Source organism: Neomonachus schauinslandi, chromosome 3 (assembly GCF_002201575.2).
Source record: "Neomonachus schauinslandi chromosome 3, ASM220157v2, whole genome shotgun sequence".
Taxonomy (NCBI): domain Eukaryota; kingdom Metazoa; phylum Chordata; class Mammalia; order Carnivora; family Phocidae; genus Neomonachus; species Neomonachus schauinslandi.
Window position 1 is genome coordinate 70,384,980 of NC_058405.1, and position 23,718 is coordinate 70,408,697.

General features: G+C 43.2%; 1 protein-coding gene across 1 annotated transcript in view; it reads right to left on the reverse strand.

The window, feature by feature from the left end:
* The window catches only part of B3GLCT (beta 3-glucosyltransferase), a 99,372-nt gene extending 77,359 nt beyond the window's left edge, over positions 1-22,013 (reverse strand). The window contains exons 1-4 of the mRNA XM_044913600.1: positions 21,995-22,013; positions 20,893-21,035; positions 18,139-18,178; positions 11,909-12,018 (exon numbers count right to left, since the gene is read on the reverse strand). Of these exons, the coding sequence (XP_044769535.1) occupies positions 11,909-12,018; positions 18,139-18,178; positions 20,893-21,035; positions 21,995-22,013 (312 nt within the window). The remainder of the gene's footprint in view (positions 1-11,908; positions 12,019-18,138; positions 18,179-20,892; positions 21,036-21,994) is intronic.
* Between the last annotated feature and the right edge of the window lie 1,705 nt (positions 22,014-23,718).

Here is a 23,718-nt window from a genome sequence, read left to right on the forward strand (position 1 = left end):
TTAATGCTCTATCTATTTGTATGTTACAAATAACACCACCACAAGATTTAGACCTCCTTACAGCTGCCATACCCAGCTTACAGCACTTTTATATGCAATGCAAGTTTTCAAATATGTAATTGGATGGAAGACTGAGAGAGTTTTCAAATGAAATATCAAAGGGAAAGAAAATAAGAAAATGTTATATCAACAGTGCCATTTGGAATAAAAGCTATAGTAAAGTCACCCATGCATATAGCTCTGTCTGTTGTCAATTTAAATTAAATTTAAATCCTATTCACCCAACAATACTACTATTTCAAACCTAAAAGGTAAGGCAAAATTCTATCAATAATGAGATAATGCCATAACAGAGGCAAACATAGACGGGCTAAAAATACAAAGGGCCTACTGTGGGCAAATGACAGAAAAAGGAAAGAAAATGAAAAAGTTGAACAGTCATCTAAACTTTTATGTCAACTCTGTTTATCTCACTGAACCCCCATCTTTACTTCCATCATCAGCATCTACTGGTCCCCTAACAAGCACTTTGAGGTCAGAAAGCCTACTGGACATGCAGTCAGTACTGCCTTTGAACTCATATTGTATCAAGTCTATGTTCACACTTAAGGCCACTTAACAATTATGAACAACAACCACCTTCAAAGTCAACACTCTAACTGGTTCCCTGGTTCTTCCACAAATCCATCACCTGTACTTGGCAAAGGGGTTTGATTTCACAGCTGAGCATTCTAACGATGCTCTGCGAATGGAGATAGCCCGTCATTCTTGATATGGAAGGAAAATCATGAAAATTTTATATCTAGAAATTTTAATAGTATAAATGAAAGAGACAACACTTGAACATGGATGGAAACAGATTAATATTTTAAATATCATAAATAACTTTAATTATTAGGCAAATTTGGTTTTGGATCACTTGACTCTTTCTGCCTCTGCCTGGAAAGAATTCAACTAATTCAACTTCATGCCACTGGCCCTTTCCCTTCTCGATGGACTGTTTCCCAATACTTATAACTTGCCCATACCCTTACTTCAAAGTATAAACCTAGCAGTACATGAGTTTATGGTCTAATTCAGTCTCATCATTCAGACCAAGTACTAAATTTGAAAGCAAAAGCCAAGACATTTGTTCAGGATGAGGCAGTGGCTCTGAAAGACTGAATCCTGTTTTAAGACGGTTTCCAGTTCAACTGCATTTCCAAATTCCAACTGTTATATACGTCTTAGCCATTGAACCGAGCTTTTAGACCAACACATGAATTATGATGAAAATTAACATCTGTTTATTGTTATAATATCTCCCATAAGAAGGAGGTATATCTTATGAGGATGATGATAAAGATGTCTGATATGCTGTTTGGAACACATATCAGAGAGATTTACTAGTCTTTAAAAATCCAGTATTCATTTATGAACCAGTAGAATACATGTGTTGCTATAATAACGTTATCTTCCAGGAACCTGAGCCTGTATTTAAAATATATATATATTTTTTCCAGATACCTGTCTTAATCACTATCTTCTCCTAATAAGAGAAAGCTATTACCTCATTATTTATAAAATTTGTTTTTATTAACTCTTTACTTTGAAATGCATTACTAAGTACATTTTTATAGCTCATATAAATCTGTTTTAACTAATCATTCATTCATTCATGAAAGGCAGAACAGTTCAGTGTTTAAGGATCCGATTTCTGGAGCCAAGATACTTGCATCAGAATCCTCACTCTGGGGGCACCTGGGTGGCTCAGTTAAGCGTCCGACTCTTGGTTTCGGCTCAGGTCATGATCTCAGGGGCCTGAGATCGAGCCCTACGTCAGGCTTGGCGCTCAGCGTGGAGTCTGCTTGTCCCTCTCCCTCTGCTCCACCCCCTGCTCCCTCCTTCCCTTCCTCTCCCCACCCTCCCTGAATAAAATCTTTAAAAAGTCAGCTGTGAATCCTGCCATAGTTTCCAACTCTGTCTCTGCTCCAGACCCTGGCCCCATATATCAGATGTCTCACTAGTCCCTGCAACTCACCTCTCTCAACATAAGCTCACACGCTGGCTCACAGAGCGGCTCACTTTCCTTGTATTCACCCTTCCCCTAATAACCAGCGAGACCCACGATGACTGCCTCCATCAAGGAGAGTCCCCAGAGTTGCTCCAGGCAGGAGTCTGGCAAAGTCCACTATTTGTTCAAGGCTCAGTTCAAATGCCGTAACAAAGCCTTCGCTGACCTTCCCGGGCAGGGCTGGGTGCTTCCTTGCCTGTGTTCTCAGAGTGTGACGTCACTGTGGCTTCATGCAGCAACGTGCAGTGTGTCCCCTACTAGAATGAGCCTGCTGGAGGGTGGGCACCGCCACTCACCTGCAAGAGGCCACCCTGCTGGGCATCACCCACCATTAGCACCCCGTCCCCAAGGAGCACTTGCCTCCTCTGCACACCTGCATGTGCTGGTCCCCACAGTACACCTCTAGCCACTGGGTATGGATGTCACTACCAAAAGAATGAACTCTAAAGTGAATGGCTTCTGTGGGCCCCCAGCTCCAGACTCAGTCCTGAGTGACACTCAGTGGCAACGTCTGACTGGCCACACTCCATCACAGGCTGCCTCCCCCTGAACCCGAGGAGACCCGGCGCCTGGCCTCTGGCGTTCTTACTGGGCCAAGCCCCAGCTCCCACCAGACTCACTCAGAGACAGTTCTCCAGGACAGGGAAGGGGTTCAAATGCTAGGCAGCCAAAAAGAGACAAATGCTCACAACATGGCCTTCTCCACAGTGGGATGAACTCATTATCGCTGAGCAACCACCTCGGAAGTAATGTGGGTCCCAATGTCCTGTTTTCTCCTGGGGCCAATCTTGCCCAGGCCCTTGCTTAAAGTAAATATTCAATAAGGATTTATTAAATGAATAGATGGATGAATAAATTCTTACTCAACAGCAATGTAATCAAGTCTCCAATTTAATAAACAATTAATGTGATGTCTTAACACCTATCAGTTACTACAAAAAATGAATCTTCAGTAAGTAAGTAAGCATCCAACTGCTCTCACCTAAAAAGAGAAATTTAGTGATAGTCAGCGACACACTGTCAAAGCTAACCTTTCAGTGAAGTGCCTCATGCTGTCTCCTTGACAATAAAAAAAAATTTCTAAAAACAGGAAACATAGAACCATCTTTTTTCTAAAGCTTCTTCACACTGATCTATGAAAGGTTTTGCTCTGGCTTATCTTATGGAAATAAGGTTTTTTTTAAACTAATGAACCAAAGTCTGTAGACTAACTCTCCTCCAGCAAATAGCGATTTACAAAACTTTCTGTGAACAGGGAAAAAACATCATTTATTTGTTAAGGTTGAGATTCTTCCAGGTTTTAAATAAAGTTCATACCACAAAAGAAGACAATAAAATTGGAAGTGTCTGTTCTTTTCAAAAGCTATTTAGTTGGGGATGGGGAGAGTGGGGAAGTGTCTAAGCAGGTAGTTCGGCTCCATTTGGCCCAAAGCAGAAAATGTAATCCAACAACCGCCAAATGTAATGTATACAGCGGCAACATCCCCTCCCTCCCGTCCCCCCAAAAACTCTTATAAGAATATCCCACATCTGAACTTGCTTTTCTGTATTTGCAGGTTGCCTTAAAAACAGAACCATAATTTGTCTGTTTCTGCCCGTATTTGTCTCAGGTCCTGCCTCCACTGTGAAGTCAGCCCCCCCCCTCCCCAAACACACACTCACTCCTACAGGGGCTGACTTCCTCACTCAAAGTTGTTCCCCAACCAAGCATGACCCTTGCCCTGCACTCTGGTTGAAGCTCACACTTCAAAATGGTGCCAGAATTTTTGTTTTACTAGAACCTACTAAAAAAACGCACCATGATGCTTTTATAATCTTTCCTTTATTGTTTCCAGCTTAATCTTATTTTGAAATTCCTTTGGAGAATACTGGTTTCTGTAACTTTAGGCATGTGTTAATACCGCATACTTCTGAAGCTACAGTAAAAATGATCGCAGCCTCGGTTCCCCTTGGTTACTGGATCCAGGTCCCATCCGGGAGAAGACGACACTCAGAGGATGGCCTCTCCACCAACAACATAAGGACAAGACACTCTGATAGTGTCTTCACCAGAGGCCGAGCAGTTTGCTCCCACTCCAGATAACAACAACAACAAAAAACATATACAAGTATTTCCACACAAACATCCATTCAAGAAGGAATTTTCTTAGGTTCAAAAAACAGAAGTCAAATCATAACTGACACACCGATGCTATGCACATAGGCATTCGAAAAAACACACACTCAAGTGTCTGATTAATTAAGAGATTGTTGCCCAAACTCTCCTTCTGGGTTTCTGTCAGCCTCACCTCCACGCAGCCTTTTGTTTGTGCACCTCTTTAAATAGCCAATCTTTGTAACTTTGCATTACCCCTCCATCTGTAATGCAGGGAGAAAAAAAAAAAAAAAACTGAGGGAGAAAAATAGCACTTCTTCAAAATCTGTATTCTCATATCCACAGATCTGCATTTAGAAACCCCGCACTCATCAATCACATCCCCCATCTCACTGACCTCACTGATTTTACTTTCCATCCGTTCCAACCTAAAAAGACCAGTACATAGCCCACTGCAAACACATCCTTACTCGTCACCCAAACTGCTCCCAAAATCCCACTTGCCACCTGGCGTCCCTTCCTGACTACTTGTCTCTGTCTTCTAGTTCCGGTTTCCATGTTCTCGACTGACAGCCCTCCAGCTCATTTTCCCTCTCTTCCTTACCCTCTCAGGCTTCACATGTGCAGTGGGCACTCTATTAACGTGTGCTTTTTACATATTGCTCTACTTCTTCCATGGTTTCAGATGTGCACCGTTGTTCTAAAGGGCCCTGGGTATTGCCTAGAGATGTCCTTTTACATTCGTAAGTACCTCAGATAACCACAGATGTCCAATTAATATTTGTTAGATAAATATTTTAAGATGCTTATCTCAGACGTCTAATACCTACCTAACGATATAGTAGTCATTTCTATCATGAAGCAGTTACCATCTACCTCATCAGTAATTCAAAGAGCTAGAGGATCTTTCTATCCCTTCACTCCCCAGCAATCAAGAATGGTACTCTGCACACAGAAGAGCACTTGGTAAAGTCTGCTGGCTGACTGATTAGAAGAAACATATAACTACAAACTACAGAGCTGTTATAAGGTGCCTTATAAGCTTCAAATCTGGAGATGGACAAGACAACTCACAATGACCCAAATTATTTTAGAAGCAAGGGAAAGAGTTTCACCACTCCAGCCACAACTCCTGGTACAGTACTAAGTTTCAGACAGAAAGTTAGTTTAGGCTCCTGTTTTTATATTCGCATTTGGAAGGTTGAAAAATGTTTGTGTTCTTAGTAAGACTGCTTTTTAGCACTTTGCAGCAAAACCAGCATAGGTAATGACTTGCCAAAGCAAAGAGAACAGCTAGAAGCAGATGCATAATCACAGAAACCATTAAATTTTTGCACCTTAATTTTTGGCAGATTTTGTAGTCAAGTGCAACCTGACGAGGGTAATGAATAAATAAACAGCAGTTCTAGACATCTGGTAGTGTGGGAGGAATAGATATTTTGGGCTATCAGATAAATACTCAAATGATAAAACTTACTGTTGATTCATCCCTTGGCAAGCAACTTTTGTGAATGCTCATGGTGGGCAAATCTACAGGGAAAACCCAAATTGCAACCTGAACACTTCATGGTTCAGTTCCCAAGTGACATGAGGGCCCCAGACATCCTGTTCAATTAGAGGTACAGCACACGCCTGCCAAACCATGGGACTGACCCCTCCTCGAAGAAGCAAGCATGCTCCCCATCACAGTGCTGGGGATGCCCTGATAACTTCTGCCTTAGATTCTCCCTTTCTCCGCTTCCATGGCTGATAATTGAGCTGTCAATTCTTTCTCAAGGATATGTCAATTCCTTAAAACAAGTTCTAGTTAAATTTTAAGTAGGGAGCCATACCTGCCTCTCAAAGGGACTTTGGCCCACCCCCATGTTTTGTGCATCTCAGCATTTAATTCTCTGAAGTTAACATTACTGCTCTATTTTCACGTAGTTCTAGGTCAGGGTATACCAATACTGCCCCAAGGATTGTCTGCAAACCCTGTATTAGCTGTCAACTATCTTTGGATCTTTAAAATTTGACTTTTAATCACATGTATACCAAAAAAAAAAAAAAAGACTCTATAAAGAGAAAAAAATGAACCAGTATCAAGTATAGTTGCAGACTCTAAAATCTTTCTGACCATTTCAACTACCAAAACACTGGATCTTGTGTGCAAATTAAATCCAAGTGTTAAAGTTTTGTCATAACTTCCTCAGTATTCACAGTTGGCTTCCATCCTAGGAAAGAACTTCAGAATAAGAAAAATAGACTATCTTATAATTAAAGGGAAGTTTCCTTATTGCTTTAGTCTAGACTCCATTTATTATCACAGAAATTAAATGCTGGAAAAGAAGGGTTTGCTTAACGATGTTGCTTAATTACGTGTCTTTAAACGTAAAACCAATATTGCCACCTAGTGGCAATCTAAGACAGCTCCTAAACACGTCTAACGTGCAAGCTGTAAACAGAAAGGACAATAAAAATTAAGTATAAGCAAACTGAAAATAGAAGCATAAAATTAAGTGCTAGAAAGGGTAAATACTTGAGCGAAATGGAACTTCTTTCTAAGCTTTAAAAGCTGAGAAAAATCTATCAGTGAAAAATGCAGTTTCTAATACTGTCCGCGGGCAGCATTGCACAAGGTGCCTCGGGGATACAAAGATAAGTACAGAGCAGGTCTTGCCTCCCTTTGGATTCTGAAGGCAGGACAGATGCCCTGGAGGAGAAAGGGCACTGCAGGGGAGCCCACGTGGAACACCAAAGGAGCATCCATGAAAGTGGCGGCCATCCTGCCGTCCGTCATGGCGGACCAAGGCTGTCAAAGTAACAATAATAAACATTCAGCCATAAAAAGGAAGGAAACGCTGTCACATGCTACAACACGGATGAACCTTGAGGACATTATGCTAAGTAAAATAAGCCAGTTCAAAAAAAAAGACAAATACTATATGATGCCACTTACATGGGGTACATAGAGTAGTCAGATTCATAGAGACAAAGTAGAAGGGTGGTTACCAAGGGCTGAGGAAAAGGGAAATGTAGAGTTGTTGTGTAATGGGTATGGATCCAGTTTCAGTTGGGAAGACAAAAAGTTCCGGAAATTGGTTACACAATGTGAATGTGCTTTACAGTACTTAAAAAGGGTTGAGGGCAAATTTTACACGCTTTTTTTTTTAAACCACAATTAAGAAGAGAAATAACAATAACAAGAGCACCAGCAACAGCAAAGCGCTCTGAGTGAGGACGCCTCCTGAGGTAAGTACACAGGCAGGAATTCCCATAAGACAGCCCAGTGAAATGGACATTTCTGAGACCCCGTCTTACAAGTCCGGTCTAGGGAACAGGACAGTACTGATCACTGTTTGAAAGCCTATTCCTTCAGGTTCCCTGACATCAGACAATGCACCTTCTCTGTGTCTCACACACTCCTCCTACGTCCCCAGAGGGCTTCTGCTCTGCCCAGTCCCCAAACCATGGTTCTCCCCAGGATCCCGCTGCTCCCCTGGAAGAAGTACTTTCAAGCTCTCAGCCACTACCTATGTATGTTCCTGATTCCAAAGCCACCACCTTCTGGTCAAACTGTTCTGAGTTTCAAGCAAACAAATATCCAGCCTCCAGCACCTGACACCTCCACCTCAGACTTCATGGATAGAAACCCGAAGTCATCTTGCACCCTGCAAACCTGCAAATCCCATCCTGTGCCTCAGATGGCAGCCCCACCCCACCCCACCTCAGCCCTAGCTGGGCACCAGTCCTGACTTCTCAGCCCTTCACCCCAACTGCCCCGGTTCTGGCCTCACACACGCCCCACCACCAACACCCCAGCCAGCTCCACCCCTCACCCCTGGCCCAGTGCCTCTCACACTGCCTTTGACGAAGCACCAGCAGAGCTCTGCACCCCCACTTTGAGCAGCATCACCCTGGACAGCTTCCAAGAACCGTGGATTAGGCTCCTTGCCCCAGTCTCCGGTCTGTTCAGCTGTCCTCCTCACAGCCACCCGAGTGATGGTTTTAAAATACAGAGCTGACATGCGGAGGCCCTCATGGCTCTCCCTAGCAGCCGCTTTCAACTGGCGGTACCTGTAGTAACAGTGACTGTTGGTTCCTCCTGGGGCCAGAGATGCTAAATGTCCTGGATCTCAAAGAAATAGTTCTCAAATGCCCGGAGTGCCCCCCTGAGAGGCCCTGAGAAAGGCCTGGGCCCTTAAGAGGACATACAGCTCCCCTGCGGTCGGGTCCCTACCTAACCTTCCAGGTTGTGGCACGCACACTGCCCGCCTCCTCCGCAACATGCTCCTGTTTCTCACCTGGCCGCCTTCACCTGTCTACAGAGAAACCCTCCCTGCTCCCTCCCCCTCTTTAACCTCACTAGTACCTGATTTTTTATTTATTTTTATTGTATTGTGGTAAGAACACTTAACATGAACTGTGTCCTCGCAACGACTTTCTAGTGTACAACAGAGTACAATGCTGGAGTGCAGATCCCAGAGCTTAGTCATCTTACGTAATTGAAACTTTATGCCTGTTGCTAACTCCTCACATCCCCCTCCCCTGGTCCTCCCCTGGTTACCACCGCCCTAGTCTTTGATTTTATGAATTTGATGGTTTTAGATACCTCAAGTATGTGGAATCATGCAGTACTTGTCTTTCTGCACTTGCGCCTTGCTTTAAAATTGCCCGTGTATGGGACTGTCTCCTCTCCTGGACTGTGGGCTCTTCAAGCACAAGGACTATGCTTTGCTGATGCCTACATGCCCAGTGCTTTGCTCTGTAAGTACTGAATGAATGAATGAATGAATGAGAGGTTCACAGATAAATGCTATTGACTAGGTGAGTCCTTGATATGTAAACAAAATCCTGACTTTAGCAGTGATATCAATTTGTCTCTTCTTCCTTTTAGTGATTAGAACCACCTTCTTGCTTTCAGTAATTAGAACTCCTTGCATTTTGGCTGGATCCAGAGGCCACCCAACTAGATATTACCTTTCCCAGCCTAGGTGTGCCCACCTGACAATGGGATGTAGGGGGAAATGATGGAAATGACGTATTACCACTTCAAGTTCATATCCTTAAAAGGAAACTGGTTGTCCAACATACACCAGAATGCCAATGTCACGGTAGTTAACCAGTTCCAACCATGCCGATGAGGACAAGACACTTTAGCCCGTGGGAAAGTAACAAAACAGAAGGATCCTGGTGCAGAGCTGTCAATCCCTGGCCCACCCACCAACGGACTATTTGTGAGTGGAAATAAATCTCTACCTTCCTTAAGTCATTGCTATGCTGTCTGTGTTAAAGTAGTCAAGTGAATTTTCTTCTTCTTTTCCATATTGTCTCTCAAAGATTCACTTACTCATGAGATCATATTTTCCTAGCCCCAACTCATACTCAATTTTTCACTCTACTCTTTTCTCTACATTCTGTTGTTTCACTGGGAGAAGTAAAATAGCTATTCTAGTTAATATGAGAGGGATTCACCACTATCAACTTAAGAATTAACAAAAAAAGTTTTTAAATAGAGAAAATAATTTACTTAAATTTTCATTTTTTTTTAAAGGTTTTATTTATTTATTTGAGAGAGAGAGAATGGGAGACAGAGGGCATGTGAGGGGGAGGGTCAGAGGGAGAAGCAGACTCCCTGCCGAGCAGGGAGCCCGATGCGGGACTCGATCCTGGGACTCCAGGATCGTGACCTGAGCCGAAGGCAGTCGCTTAACCAACTGAGCCACCCAGGTGCCCTTAAATTTTCATTTTAATTTGTTCAATTTCCTCTGGATTCAATTCAACTGCCATATGTTGAATACCCATTATGTTTAAGGTGCTATGGAGGAAGAAAAAGCAGAACAACCTGGATTAAATGGGGAAGATATATAATCTAAAACACATGACTCTGCCTCTGTAAGATGGAAGGTATTTTGGAGAATAAGGACACATATGGTTACATGAAGATACACATGTTCTTAATTCATATGAGTAAGGCATACATAAGTCTGTCCTGGTGTCATCACTGATTATGCATTTGGGGTAATTGCCAAGGCCCAATTGAGCTAAATTCCATTAATGCCTGTCTGGACCCAACTGAGGGATTATTCAGGCTACCAATTCCCCATCCTCCCCACCTCGGCCTTCATTTGGCCTCTCCACTAGTGCCTTTACCAGAGCAAATGGAAGAAGGCCATCCAGTCAAGGCTGCTGCATGTCTGCCTCTCTGATGAAATTAGACAAGATTTAGTAGAAATCTCCAAAGTTGGGTTTCCAAACAAAGTATTTTAAACTCATCACCTGCTCCTATCTCCAATTACCAAAAAACAATCTGTCTTCTAGCATGCCAGTCTTTCCTTTCCCTTGAGAAAGTATGATCCTCCAAGGAGGGGAGGCAAAGACCTGTCCTTGTGAGGATGCTGGAAGGTTGGATGAATTTTATAGGTAAAACATCTGGGGCGCCTGGGTGGCTCGGTTGGTTAAGCGACTGCCTTCGGTCATGATCCTGGAGTCCCGGGATCGAGTCCCGCATCGGGCTCCCTGCTCGGCAGGGAGTCTGCTTCTCCCTCTGACCCTCCTCCCTCTCATGCTCTCTGTCTCTCATTCTCTCTGTCTCAAATAAATAAATAAAATCTTTAAAAAAAAAAAAAGAAAAGAAAAAAGAAAAAGCCCCGTGTGGGCGCCTGGGTGGCTCAGTTGGCTAAGCGACTGCCTTCGGCTCAGGTCATGATCCTGGAGTCCCGGGATCGAGTCCCGGGATCGAGTCCCGCATCGGGCTCCCTGCTCGGCAGGGAGCCTGCTTCTCCCTCTGACCCTCCCCCCTCTCATGTGCTCTCTGTCTCTCTCATTCTGTCTCAGATAAATAAATAAAATCTTTAAAAAAAAAAAAAAAAACATCTGAAGGTTAAGCACAACTAAACCTTATGTTCAGCAGTGTCTCAGCCTTGAATACCATTAAGGTTAATTTGTCCATTGATATTTCCAATCCTTTATTTCCCAGCACTCACCAACAGAAAGAAAGCAATGCATCAGAGATACACATCTCCTGTCAAAGAGTTCTTGCCGACAGAGATGAGGAATGGCCTTCATCTATAGACAAGCATGTCTGTCTTGAAGGCCATAGCAATGCAGTGTAGCAAGCAGGCGTGGGGGAATTTTTTTTTGCTCGGCTAAAGAAAGCACCCCTATGGCAAGACAAGGTAGATCTTCCTTTATTCAAACCTCCAGCATTATTCATAGCAGCTTTAGATTCAGTTCATGCCTATTTTAAACATTATTAAAATATGTACCTGCATGTGTTGATCTTTCTCTCCATAATCCTTCTTGGATATTACATTACAAATCAACCCAAAAGTCCAATTAATGATATCCAATTAAAAAACAGATTAAGAGACTCATGGAGGAAACACTAAGGTTAATAAAAATGTTACTTCAACATGAAAATTGCCTTAGAACCTGGTATTAAAATTTTGAATATTAATTATCCCTGCTATTTTAAGCCCTGCTTTTAAAATATTATTCCTTCCACTTCTTATCATACTTTATGACAAAACCACAATAGTCCTACACAATTATGCAAGTCCCTTAAATTTAAAAAAAATAAGAAGAATTTAGAAGATGATGCATTGAGCATCAGGAATTAACAACAGCATTTTAAACAAGTCAATATTAAATAAGGAAAACAAGTCAGAAGAATTACTCTTATCTAAATAAAACGGATTCTCTACAAACGGAGTACTTTGGAAAACATGAAAGTAACAACAAATAAGTAACTAGCAGACATCCCAGCCATGACTACATACCTGTGTAAGATTTGCTGCTTGCTTTAAGATGCTTTTTTTTAACTGTTCTGCTCTCTTCGCGTGAAAAGAATTACTTTGACTCTGGATGACAAATACAATTCCTTTTAAATCTAGAACCAAAGGAAATAAAAAGGTTTTCAGGTATTTATTTTTCAACAACTGAAATACACTTAAAAACAAGTTTAAAAAAAAAAAAAAAAAAGCTGCAAGGCAAGCTTTCAGGCCATAAACTCTTAGGGAAAAAAATCAATTTAAATGTAATCATAGCAACAAAAATCTCTTTTTAAACTGATCTCTGAAACATCCTTCCTAGAAGTTAGCAAGTAAATAAGCTCACTGTACTGGATCAAATCTGTGGTAACAAACTGTGAATCCGCTCCTGCATCTGTCGAAACAATGACGGTAAATGTGAGAAAGTATGAAAATGTCTACAACACCGGCCTCCCCAGTAGCTGAAAATCTTGTTTGCCACTAGCCTTCGAACAAGCCACACATAATCCTACACTGCACCATTACCTGTTATGGGCTGAAGGGTGTCCCCCAAATGTCATCAGTTCAAGTCCTAACCCCCAGGACCACGGAATGTGACCTTACTTGGACTGGGTCTCTCCAGAGAGGCACTTAAGTTAAAGTGAGGTTGTTGGTGGGGGTCCTAATCCGGTATATTTGGTGTCCTTACACAAAGAGGAAATCTGGACACAGACACACAGAGGGAAGATGATGTGAAACCACCGGATCTACAAGTCACGGAGAAAGGCCTCCGAAGAAACCAACCCTGCTCACACCTTGAGCTCAGACTTCTATCCTTCAGAACTGTGAGCCACATTTCCGTTGTTTAAGCCACACAATCTGTGGTACTTTGTTTCAGCAGCCCTAGCAAACTAATAACACTACCGCAAGAATGTTCTGGATGGCTCTTTAAGGTGACACTCAACAGTGACTGTTTCTGTCCCATCAGTTCATGAGAGCTTGCAAATAAATAACTCCATAATCTCTACTCTACTTCACAGGGCACCTAGCCAGAATTAAGTGGTATCTCCAGGAAAATAGCCACAATTCCACAGGAGCAGGGCTTCAGCAAGAAGTGTGGCATAAAAGCCCATCTACAACAACACTGGAAGCATTTGCCAGCCCCCTAGAGACTCGCCTCAGGGTGGCCAGCTTGCTTGCAATGACGAGCACAGAGTAAACCCTCTCGAATGTTAGGCCCACTGACGGGGGAGGACTGTTGGAGGTCTTGCCAGCCAAGATGGTTGCTCAGCCTCCACAATGGAGAAGCATGTTAGGTTCTGAGTTTGCAATAAAGCAACAGACAGAAACAGCCATTGGGTCAGCACCCTGCCTCCAGACAGGGGCGTTGGCAGAAGGCAGACTCCACATAAACTGTAGCCTCCAGCCCGGCTTACAGCAACGAATGTGGGGACCTACCCCCCACCCTGTGCCTTTCAACACCTCGACTTAGAGACATAATCTGGTTTTAATTTTATCCCATGTGTTTTATTGTTCTTATGTTCAGTTCTATAGTTCCATTCATTTATTCAATCACTCAAATATTCATACAATAAATAGCTCCACAGTGAGCCATCTAGATCCTAAAAATAATCCAAAATGCTCTTTGGTTAAAACTCAATAAAAAATTTAAAAGGAAATGCTCAACAACCTACTGAATATGACCTAATTCTTTTCTTATAGGAGTTTATATAAATATGAACATTCTACATACCCACCTCTATTTCAAATCAGCTTCTTGGCTCTATAAATAGGACACACAGATAAGACTTAAACGAATATCTTATGTTTCTACTGAAATGTAATATTTGATCTACTATATCTGAAACATCAATGTAAGTGACATATCAAAAGAGGAGTTATAAAGACTTACTTTTGTTAAAAATGAAATAAACTTCAGAGAATAATTTTTACAAAATCTAATAAAGCTGAAGATGCACATTCCCGATGACCCAGAAACTCCACTCCTACTAATCATCCTTGAGAAACTTGCATATGTATAAACAAGGATATATAACAAGAGTGCTCACAGCAGGATTGTGTAAAAGGAAAAAATTTGAAGCAACTCAAACACCCACTAATAAGACATACAAATTGGAATACTATGCAGCAACGAAAATTAACTAGCACTCGATGCATCAATCCAGATGGATATTATAGATGAATCCTACAGACTGAAAAACAAAAGCAAGCTACAAAGGAATAACCATATAAATCAATGGTTTGGGGGCGCCTGGGTGGCTCAGTTGTTAAGCGTCTGCCTTTGGCTCACGTCATGGTCCCAGGGTCCTGGGATCAAGCCCTACATCGGGCTCCCTGCTCCGCGGGAAGCCTGCTTCTCCCTCTCCCACTCCGCCTGCTTGTGTTCCCTCTCTTGCTGTGTCTCTGTCAAATAAATAAATAAAATCTTTAAAAAAAAAAAAAATCAATCATCAATCATTTGTGAAAAGATAAGCACAAATATATATAAGATGGATATATACCATACATATGCATATATATACATATCATATACGATCAGAAAATATAAAAGATTACATGCGAATGATATAAACACCAAATCAAGATCATGGTTAAAAAGGCTCCCGCCGTATTAGGAAGGTTTTATTTCTTAAACTAGATGGTAGATACATGAATATTCATTATATTACTCTTTGCGCCTTCCTATATATTCAAAATAATTCATACTGGAGTTTTTAAAAGAGCAAATCCATCTGTCAAAAGGTTAATCCTACAGTAATCAACTCCTGCCTTTTCTTCTACCAGATCAGCAAAATTCCTACCGTCCCACAAAGACAACAGTTCTTCCACATGGGGAAGAGGCTTTGCAAGAAGAAAAAAAAGGAATTCTTCTCCTTTGCTTGTACCTGAGTCACGTGCTATGGGTTGTATTTGTTTTTCCTGCTACTAAGAAATCATCACCTTCCTTCTTCTCATGCCTTGATCACACATGCTATGTGCATTCATCCAGCAAACATGTCTAAGTCTGTACTGAGTGCATGGTTCTGGCCCGCTGAGAGAAGCAAGCACGGCCCCAGCAAGAGCGAGCCTGAGCAGAGGTCAGAAGGCAGCCATTATAATACAGAGCCAAGTGGGGACCTATGGGAGGAAGGGGGGGTGGCAAGTGCAAGAGAGCTTCTGGAAAGGGGCATTTCCTGTGCTTCCTTTAAAATGCAGCAATTTTCTGCAGACTCAGGCACAGAGGGTAGCAGATCAGGGGCAAAGAAGGAAGCAGGGTTATCACAGAGCGCACAGCCTGCCTTCTCTCTGTGGCATCAGGAATCGATGACTGGGGAGTCTGTCAGGCATTTCTGAGAAAAAGGTGAAGGGAATGGTCAGTGATAAAGTTAGAGGGGGAGGCTGGCTCAGCCAGATCAGATCATGAAGGATTTAAGTGCACACCAAGAGGGTGGATCTTTAGATTAATAGCTTTCAAACGAGGGAAGGGCCACAGAGCCATCCGGGACCCCAGAGAGTGGGGCCTTCCCAGAAGAAGCGATGAGGACCCTGTGTCCTGGGGATGCCCACAGGAGAGGTGGGAGGAGCTTCGCAAAAGAGGGGACAGGGAAGGTGTGGGAGAGCAAGTGGAATTAGGGCTCTGAAAACAGTAACAGTTAGGCATGGCTGAGAAACAGGACGCATATGGGGCAGTTACTGGTGCTGAGGCAGAAGAGTAAGGGTACACCTAACCCAGTTCCTAAAACGCTGTTAATAATGAATGACAGCCATTTACAAGCCATTCAGCCCCACCTGCATTCCAGAAAAAAATAATAATAAATAAATAAACCAGGTTAGCACAGTTAGGTGCTGAAAGCTGCTTATATACTTAAATTACTGATGTTCTTTATATCAGCTCCGAGAAATATTTTTCTGAGAGACATCCTAAGCCCTCCCTAACTGGACCACATTCTGGCTGAGTCTAGACCCCAGGGCTCACCTTGGTGGTGGTCTTCTCTGCCTGTGCTGTCCCACCCTCTGACTCTTAAGCTCCTGCTGCCCAGTCAATGGAGCTAAATAAGACGATCCCCCTATCTCCTTATCACTTCAGTCACACTCCCCTGAACTCACTGCAATTTGTCAACGGCAAACACTATCACAACTCAAGACAGATGGTCGTTGTTTCCCCTCCAGGAATGTACAATAAATCCCCCTCCAGGAATGTCGTACACTGAGTGCCTGACAACAATGAGCGGCATAATGGGCCAGAAGAGGAAGATAAAGAAATCAGTTAAGACTAGGAAAGAACCCGTGTGGGTCTGAGGCCAGTGGTAAGTTGCAGAGCATTAAGAAAAGGTGATGGAACCAAGGAGGCCATTAGAAAAGATCCTTGAAGGAGAAATAATAATTCCTTGAAGGAAAAAGAAATCAAAGGTTTTCCTTTTCTCAGTTGCTGAGCACCTATCGCGTGCCAAACGCTCTACTAAGCGCTAATCCTTCCGGGTCCAAGGTAATCTAGAAACATGGATTCCATCCTGCTGCTGTCTCTCTGAGGAGAAATCAGTGTGGGGTTCTTCTGATAAAAGCCGAATAGCAAGCAGCCTTAGAACTTAAGGCTGAGGAATAAATATGCACACACACAATACATGAAGAGCCACTCCAATTGTGTTCTACTTGGTGAGAATAATTGTCACCCATGAAATCTACTGACAAGGCAGTGAGCCAAAACAAAAAATTCTACCCCACCCTGAGTGTGGTGAGACTCTGATTCTTCTGGGAGGCTACTTTTGTAACACACCCCCCCAAAGCCCCTGGGCCTGCAGACCCAGGTTAACACTGTGGCAAATAAGGCTCCTGGGTCTTTCTTGGATATGCTAATACCAAATCACATATCACTAGATTTGCCATTTGTAATTGCAAGAATGTCAATTTACTTATCCAGGTAACTCCCCCTTGGTACTTTCAAGCCCATGTCCCAGACTAGTGACATTAATTCATTTAATAACCATTTTCAGACTTTCAGGGTGCCTGGGTGACTCAGTCGGTCAAGCACCCAACTCTTGATTTTGGCTCAGGTCACGATCTCTGGGTCATGAGATGGAGCCCCACGTCAGGGTCCATGCTGGACGTGGAGCCTGCTTAAGATTCTCTCTCTCCCTTCCCCTCTGCCCCCCAACTCTAAAAATAAAAATAAAAAATAATCATTTTCTACAAGAGCCCCATCAAATCTCATAAAATAAACACACAAACAAATGCCCAAACCCACAAGTGTTGGCAGCAGAGAGAACATCTCCACATGGGGAGGAGTGGCTGAGCCATCCAGGGTATCATAACATAAAGAAGAAAAAGCAATGAACCAACGCGGCTCCTTCAGAGCTGAAGACATGCATGCCCGGGGCCCAGCACAGGCCATCCTCCCTGTACCACCCAGGGGCCCTCTCCTGCCTTCTAGACTCCACAGAACCCAGGCCTGTGAAAGGAAGCCTAGAAACGAAAATGTGCCCTTTCTCTCCTGTCCAGGGCCCACCTTGGAGGTCCCCACGGCCTACCCTGGGACCACCGACATCGACAAAGTTCACAGCCTTTGGGAAAAGACCCAACACGCAGACGTCAGCCTTATCATCTCATCAAAACACGGGGGCATATTTCTCACAATACCAGAAAACAACAACAACAACTGTGACTTCATGGTCACATTTTTGAAGATGCTTACAATATACTGAAAGGGAGGACAAATAAGGGTGCACAGGGGCTGTGATGGGGGTACAAGGTGTCTACAATGACGCAAGTAGCTGCTTCTGTACCAGGGTTCTCGGGATAGTTTGACAGATGTGGTTGGTAAGCTAACCCCTAGGGAAAGTGGTGTCTGCAAGTCCACAAGTGGGGAATCTGGCCCAGGCAGAGGTTAGTCCTTTTCTCCCACTAAGTGTGGGCCTAGAATGACAGAGACTGTGTCTTACTTGTCCCCGTCACCCCCACAGTGGTCACCTGGCCCAGTCCTCCACCCTTATTGGAAACTCAATAAATGAGGGTCAAGGGAATTCAATCTAACCTACTGGCTGTTGTTTCCAGTATAAATCACATGCCACTATGTCAATCTGAAAAGTGTTCTCCCTGGGTCTTCATGAGGGTAGATGTGGGGCCAGGCCCAAGACAGAACATTTGCACAGCAATACTGACCTTCTAAATAAAATCAGAAAGAGAATTCATTTCACTGAAATATAATTTAGAAGAAATATACCTGGGTACATACTCATAAGTTTAAAAAAAAAATCATTACTTACCTATGTCATTTTTCCTTGAGACACCACTTTTCTCCAAATTCTGTATTTTGGACAAAAGAGAAAAAGATAAATCTCCTCACATAACAAAGCTAGCAAAACACCAAATAAATATGCATGGTACATAGTAACATTTGGGGGAAGACGGAGAAGAGGAGAGCTTGGCAATGCTTCCCTAAAACTGGGGCGGGGGGAGGAGGAGGGGGGGAGAGCAAAGATGAGCTTCCGCGTCATGACAGGAGCCTCCCACGAGGCCCCTTCTTACTTCTTACGTGCTCTTGGGCAAGTCACGTAATTGAACTGAGCCTCTTTCCTCCTGTGTAAAATGGAGCTAAAGCTAAGGCTTAACTGGTTCACAATGTTCTTGGGAGAGTTCATTTAAAAACCCCCATGAACTCAAAAGCATGGCAAACAAAACAGAGACAGTTTCAATGCTGGCAGTGTGTGGCTCATGAAGATGAGCCCCACTAATTACGGTATTTATCATCTTGTGGGCTCCGACATACTGGCATCCAGAACATCACCACGATGTTCTCTTTCACCTGAGGACCAGCACTGGGGGCCTCAACGGGGCCCGAGGAGCACGCAGCCTGCGGTTCGTGAGCTACAGAGCTCTGGACACAGGAAATCTGGACGTGGGCACAGAAACACCCGATCCTGATCCTGGGTAGATCAGGGGAGGGCTCGTAAAAGATTTCTCTGACAAAGTGCAAAGTGTCAGCGGCTAAATCTGCTGTTTTCAAGGTCTTCTCCAGCAGACAAGGAAGGAATTTTCTCCCTAATTGTCCTTTTCTGCTTCCAACTGCCATTCACTATAATTATAACAATTGGACAGTGGCAAGTATCCTTCAATTTTCTTCACAGACTGCAATAAGAAATGCACTTGTGAGCCTTTACCAACAAAACTGGGAACAGCTCAAAAGCCAAGATACAGCCACACAGAGATGTATCCTCTCAGAATGCCAAAGGGACCATGACAATAGACAGGGAGGGGAGAGAGGGAAACAGGAAACAGGACAGTATCTACCTTTGGCAGCATTTCCTACAATTATCTTTGTCTCAAGAACAGAAATACCACTGAGTGGAGGAGAACCCCATAGTTGGGTACTGCTTTGTTACGCCTTGGGATCAAGTGACACTTACTTCTGATAAAACACAGACTTTTTGGAAAAGCCCACTAGAAAATACTGGAACCAGAAATGCCACTCAGCGTTCACCCCTAGCCTGCTGCCCATCCCTTGGCCAAGCTGCCCACTCCCAAGCTGGCCGGTAGATGAGGATCGTGGAAAATTTACAAGTTTAGACTTAAAAATAGCATTGGAGTGGGTAAAGAAAATATACTGTACACACACAGTGGAATATTATTCAGCTTTAAAAAGGACGGACATTCTGGAACACGCTACACCAAGGTACCTTGAGGACATAATGCTAAGTGAAAGAAACCAGACACAAAAAGACAAACACTGTACGATTCCACTTACAGCATCATCTGATTCATAGAAACAGAAAGTAGAGGGATGGTTGCCAGGGGCCAGGGAAGGAGAACAGAGAGCTGTTTAATGCGGACATTTTGTTTTGTGAAATGGAAAGAGTCCTGGAATATTGTCTCCGTGACAGTATGAATATCCTTAATACTGCCGATCTGTACACTTAGAAATGGTTAAGGTGGTAAATTTTATGTTATGTGTATTTTATCATAATTAAAAAAAAGAGAGAGAGAAAGAGATGATCCAATCCAACACTCCCCTTTACAAATGAGAAAATGGAGGCTCAGAACAGGTAAAGGATTTGCCCAGAGTCCAACAGTCATTCTAGCCACAGAACCAGGATGAAAATCCAGGTCTTCTGAGTTCTTCCCAACGTTCCTTTTTTCCACCCATGGGATAATGCATGCCGTCTTCCTCCAGAGGTATTCTTCAGAAAACGTGCACCAGAAGAAAGCACACTTGAGAGTGAGCTCCAAGTGATACCCACAACAAAAGTCACCTTTAGCAATAAGCTGAAAGATTAAAAAAAAAAAAAAAAAAAAACACAAAAAAAACCCCTGAACTCAGTGTTTCCTGACTAACTTAAGCTGGAAACCAACTGGACTTCCTACCACATCTCTTTGTGAAACCAAAGAAAATCAACCAAAATTACATATCTTTCCATTTGTTATTAAGCCCTGCTGCTCCAACTGGCTGAAAACAAGAGCTCGGAAATGATTAACCATTTCGAATGGCTCGATTTGTAAACTGTAAAAATAAAACATCCAAGAACGGTTGCATTAAGTGAACTGAATGGAACCAAAATGGTCTTGAGCAATTTCCCCTTTGAGAAAGAAAATTAGACTAAATGAACGAATTGACAGGACATTTAAAATTCTGTCTCCAGCTTTCCTCATGAAAAGGCTTAGCTCTTCCTAAGAAGAAACACGTGGTTTGTTTCATTATCTCTGCTGCCATGTTTCTTACACTATCAATATCAGTCAAAATGTGCTGTCAGTTTTGTAAGTCAACTGAACCGCTATTCAGATAGGAAAGAGATTTCTTACTAATGTATCTACCCCACAGGCAGCTCCTACCCTAGCTGGGAAAAGACAAATCCAAGTCACCCTCTGGTACAGGTTTTATTGGTGAAGGCACGATAGATTTGAATACCTGTAATCCACATATGTACGGCCTTGTTTACAAAGCCTTCGTGAAAAGAAGATAAAACATCCTCCCAAGAATTTGACAGGAAATCTTTTAAGAAGAGAAGTAAAATGGCATCTTGTACCCAGTCACAAACAACCACCACCCCCCTAGACGTTGAATAAAATGAATTGGTCAGGATGTGTTCATCAGTGGACTCATCTAAAAGCTGGTCCTGGTTTTTAATTCTGCCCCCACCATTTAGTAGCTCAGGCCTCAGTTTCTCATCTGTAAACAGGAAGAATAATTATATCACAGGGTCGTTGTGGGAATTTCATTAGGTAATGTAATGCTGAGCGGAGCATCTGCCCAAAGAAAATGCTCAATAGTTGTTAACTACTAGCCTTTTTTAATCATGAACATCATCTACTTCATATGAAGTCAGCTAACACCATAAAAGAAATTTAACTGATAAAAGCAGTAAGGTCTATAGCTCCTCTTTTATACTTGGATTTGCTTGATTCCTCTCGCAAGACTGTGTAGGTCTTTCTTGCTGTCCTATCAGGTACACATTTAAATAGGGTCTGGCACTGTTTCAAGTGGTAGACACACACACACAATCTTCAAGACAGCTTTTTGATATAGGTCCTATTACCCCATCTCCTAGATGAGGAAGCTGAGGCCAAGAGGGTCAGTAAGTCCCACAGCATATAAGTGCTGGAGGAGGGACGTGAACCACAGTGTCCAACTCTACCCCTACATGACACAAGATACAGTATCATAAGCCACCACAGGGTGTAAGTCTGGGCAAGAAAGACTACAGGTTGAAGCAGTGGGCGCCGTGGCTGAGGGGGTGCCGCGGCCTGGAGCTCGAGCCTGGCTGGGCAGGCTCCCCTGAAAGCTGAGCTAGGTCAGAATCCGAGTCAGTGCCAGGGACCAGGAACCCAGAAGAGGTGCCTAGGCCCAGAGGTCAGGCCCCAGGAGGTATGACAGGGGCAGCACCCAGAATTCGGATGTGAAGCCACCAGATGTCCTGATGTGTGGGGCGGGCCCCCAACCCTGAGCAGGGATGCCGGCATTCTGACAGAGCGCTGCCTAGGGCCCCACACTAAAGCAAGCAGTGAGGTGAGGGGCAGGGAAGGTGTGTGCTTCTGAACAGCACGGCCCGGCAGGTCCTGATCAGTTCTGTCGAGGGTGATCAACTAATGATAATCCCAAATTAACGTGGTTGTTGGTAAGAGCCTTACCTCCTATCTCCAGGTTCATCTACAGACTTTGGGCGAGCTTGGACAAATGAATTCTTCCCCAGATCCCAGTCTCGGGTATGGTCTAGACATTTTATCACTGCCTCTCCTCAGGGGATTAATGGTTTTTTTGGCTCCGTGGCCTAAGCACAGATGGGGTTAATGACATTTTTCAAGGACTTTAATACCTTTGTGTGAAAAGTGACACGAAGATATAAGACTCACCTTATTTCTATCTATATTTATATTTATATATACATATATATTTAAGAAGACATATACATATATATTTCCCCATTTGAAAAGGTGGGTTGAAAGTATAGGTTATAATTCTCAATTCATTACACAAAATTTTAATTCCCTATTAATATCCCTTAGGTAGCACTTTAAATTCATTTCAAATGAGTTTTATTATTGCCAAACGCACATACACATTATAATGCACACAGCTATATAATATAAAATTATGGTATGAAAAATTCAAGGATTCAGGAAATTAAGACTCTGACTTCACCTTTTATTTTTTTTTAAAAGATTTTATTTGAGAGAGAGAGAGCAGAATGGGAGAAAGCACAGGAGCAGGGAGGAGGGGCAGAGGGAGAGGGAGAAGCAGATTCCAAGCCTAGCAGGGAGCTCCAGATACCAGGCTCCATCCCAGGACCCTGGGATCATGACCTGAACCCAAGGCAGACGCTTAACCAACTGAGCCACCCAAACGCCTTTTAATTGCCATGTGACCTCAGTCAAATCACATAACTTCTTTGAGGCTAAGTTTTCTCTGCTATGCAGGCATGCCTCCTTTTATTGTGCTTCGCTTTATCATGTTTTGCAGATACTGTGTTTTTTACAAACCAAAGGTCTGGGACAACCCTGCGTCCAGCCAAGTCTATCGGTGCCTTTTTTTCCAACAGCATTTGCTCACTTTGTGTCTCTGTGTCCCATTTTGGTGATCCTCACAATATTTTAAATTTTTTCATTATAATTACATTTGTTATGCAGATATCTTTGATAGCACTATTGTAATTGTTCTGGGGTGCCCTGAGCTGCACCCATAAAAGAGGATAAACTTCATTGACAAATGGTGTGTGTGTTCTGACTGTTCCACTAACTGGCTGTTCTCCCTTCTCTCTCCCTCTTTTCTGGGCTCCCTATTCCAAGACACAACAATACTGAAATTAGGCCAGTTAGTAACCCTAAGTGGCCTCTAAGTGCTCAAATGAAAGGAAAGGTCACATGTCTCTCACTTTAAATCAAAAACTAAAAATGGTTAAGCTTAGTGAGGAAGGCATGTTGAAAGCCGAGATAGGCCCAAAGCTAGGCCTCTTGCACCAAACATCAGCCAAGCTGGGAATGTGAAGGAAAAGTTCTTGGAGGACATAAAAAGTGCTGCTCCAGTGAACACATGAATGATAAGAAAGTCAAACAGCCTTACTGCTGAGGTGGAGAAAGTTCGAGTGGTCTGGAGAGAAGAGCAAACCAGCCCCAGCATTCCCTTAAGCCGAAGCCTAATCCAGAGCAAAGCCCTAGCTAGCTCTCTGTAATTCTGAGGGCTGAGAGAGGTGAGAAGGATGCAGAAGGGAAGTCTGAAGCTGGCAGAGGTTGGTTCACGAGGTTGAAGGAAAGAAGTCAGCTCCACAACAGAAAGCAAAAGGTGAAGCAGCGAGGGCTGGTGGAGAAGCTGCAGCAAGTTCTCCAGAAGGTCCAGCTACGATAGCAATGAAGGTGGC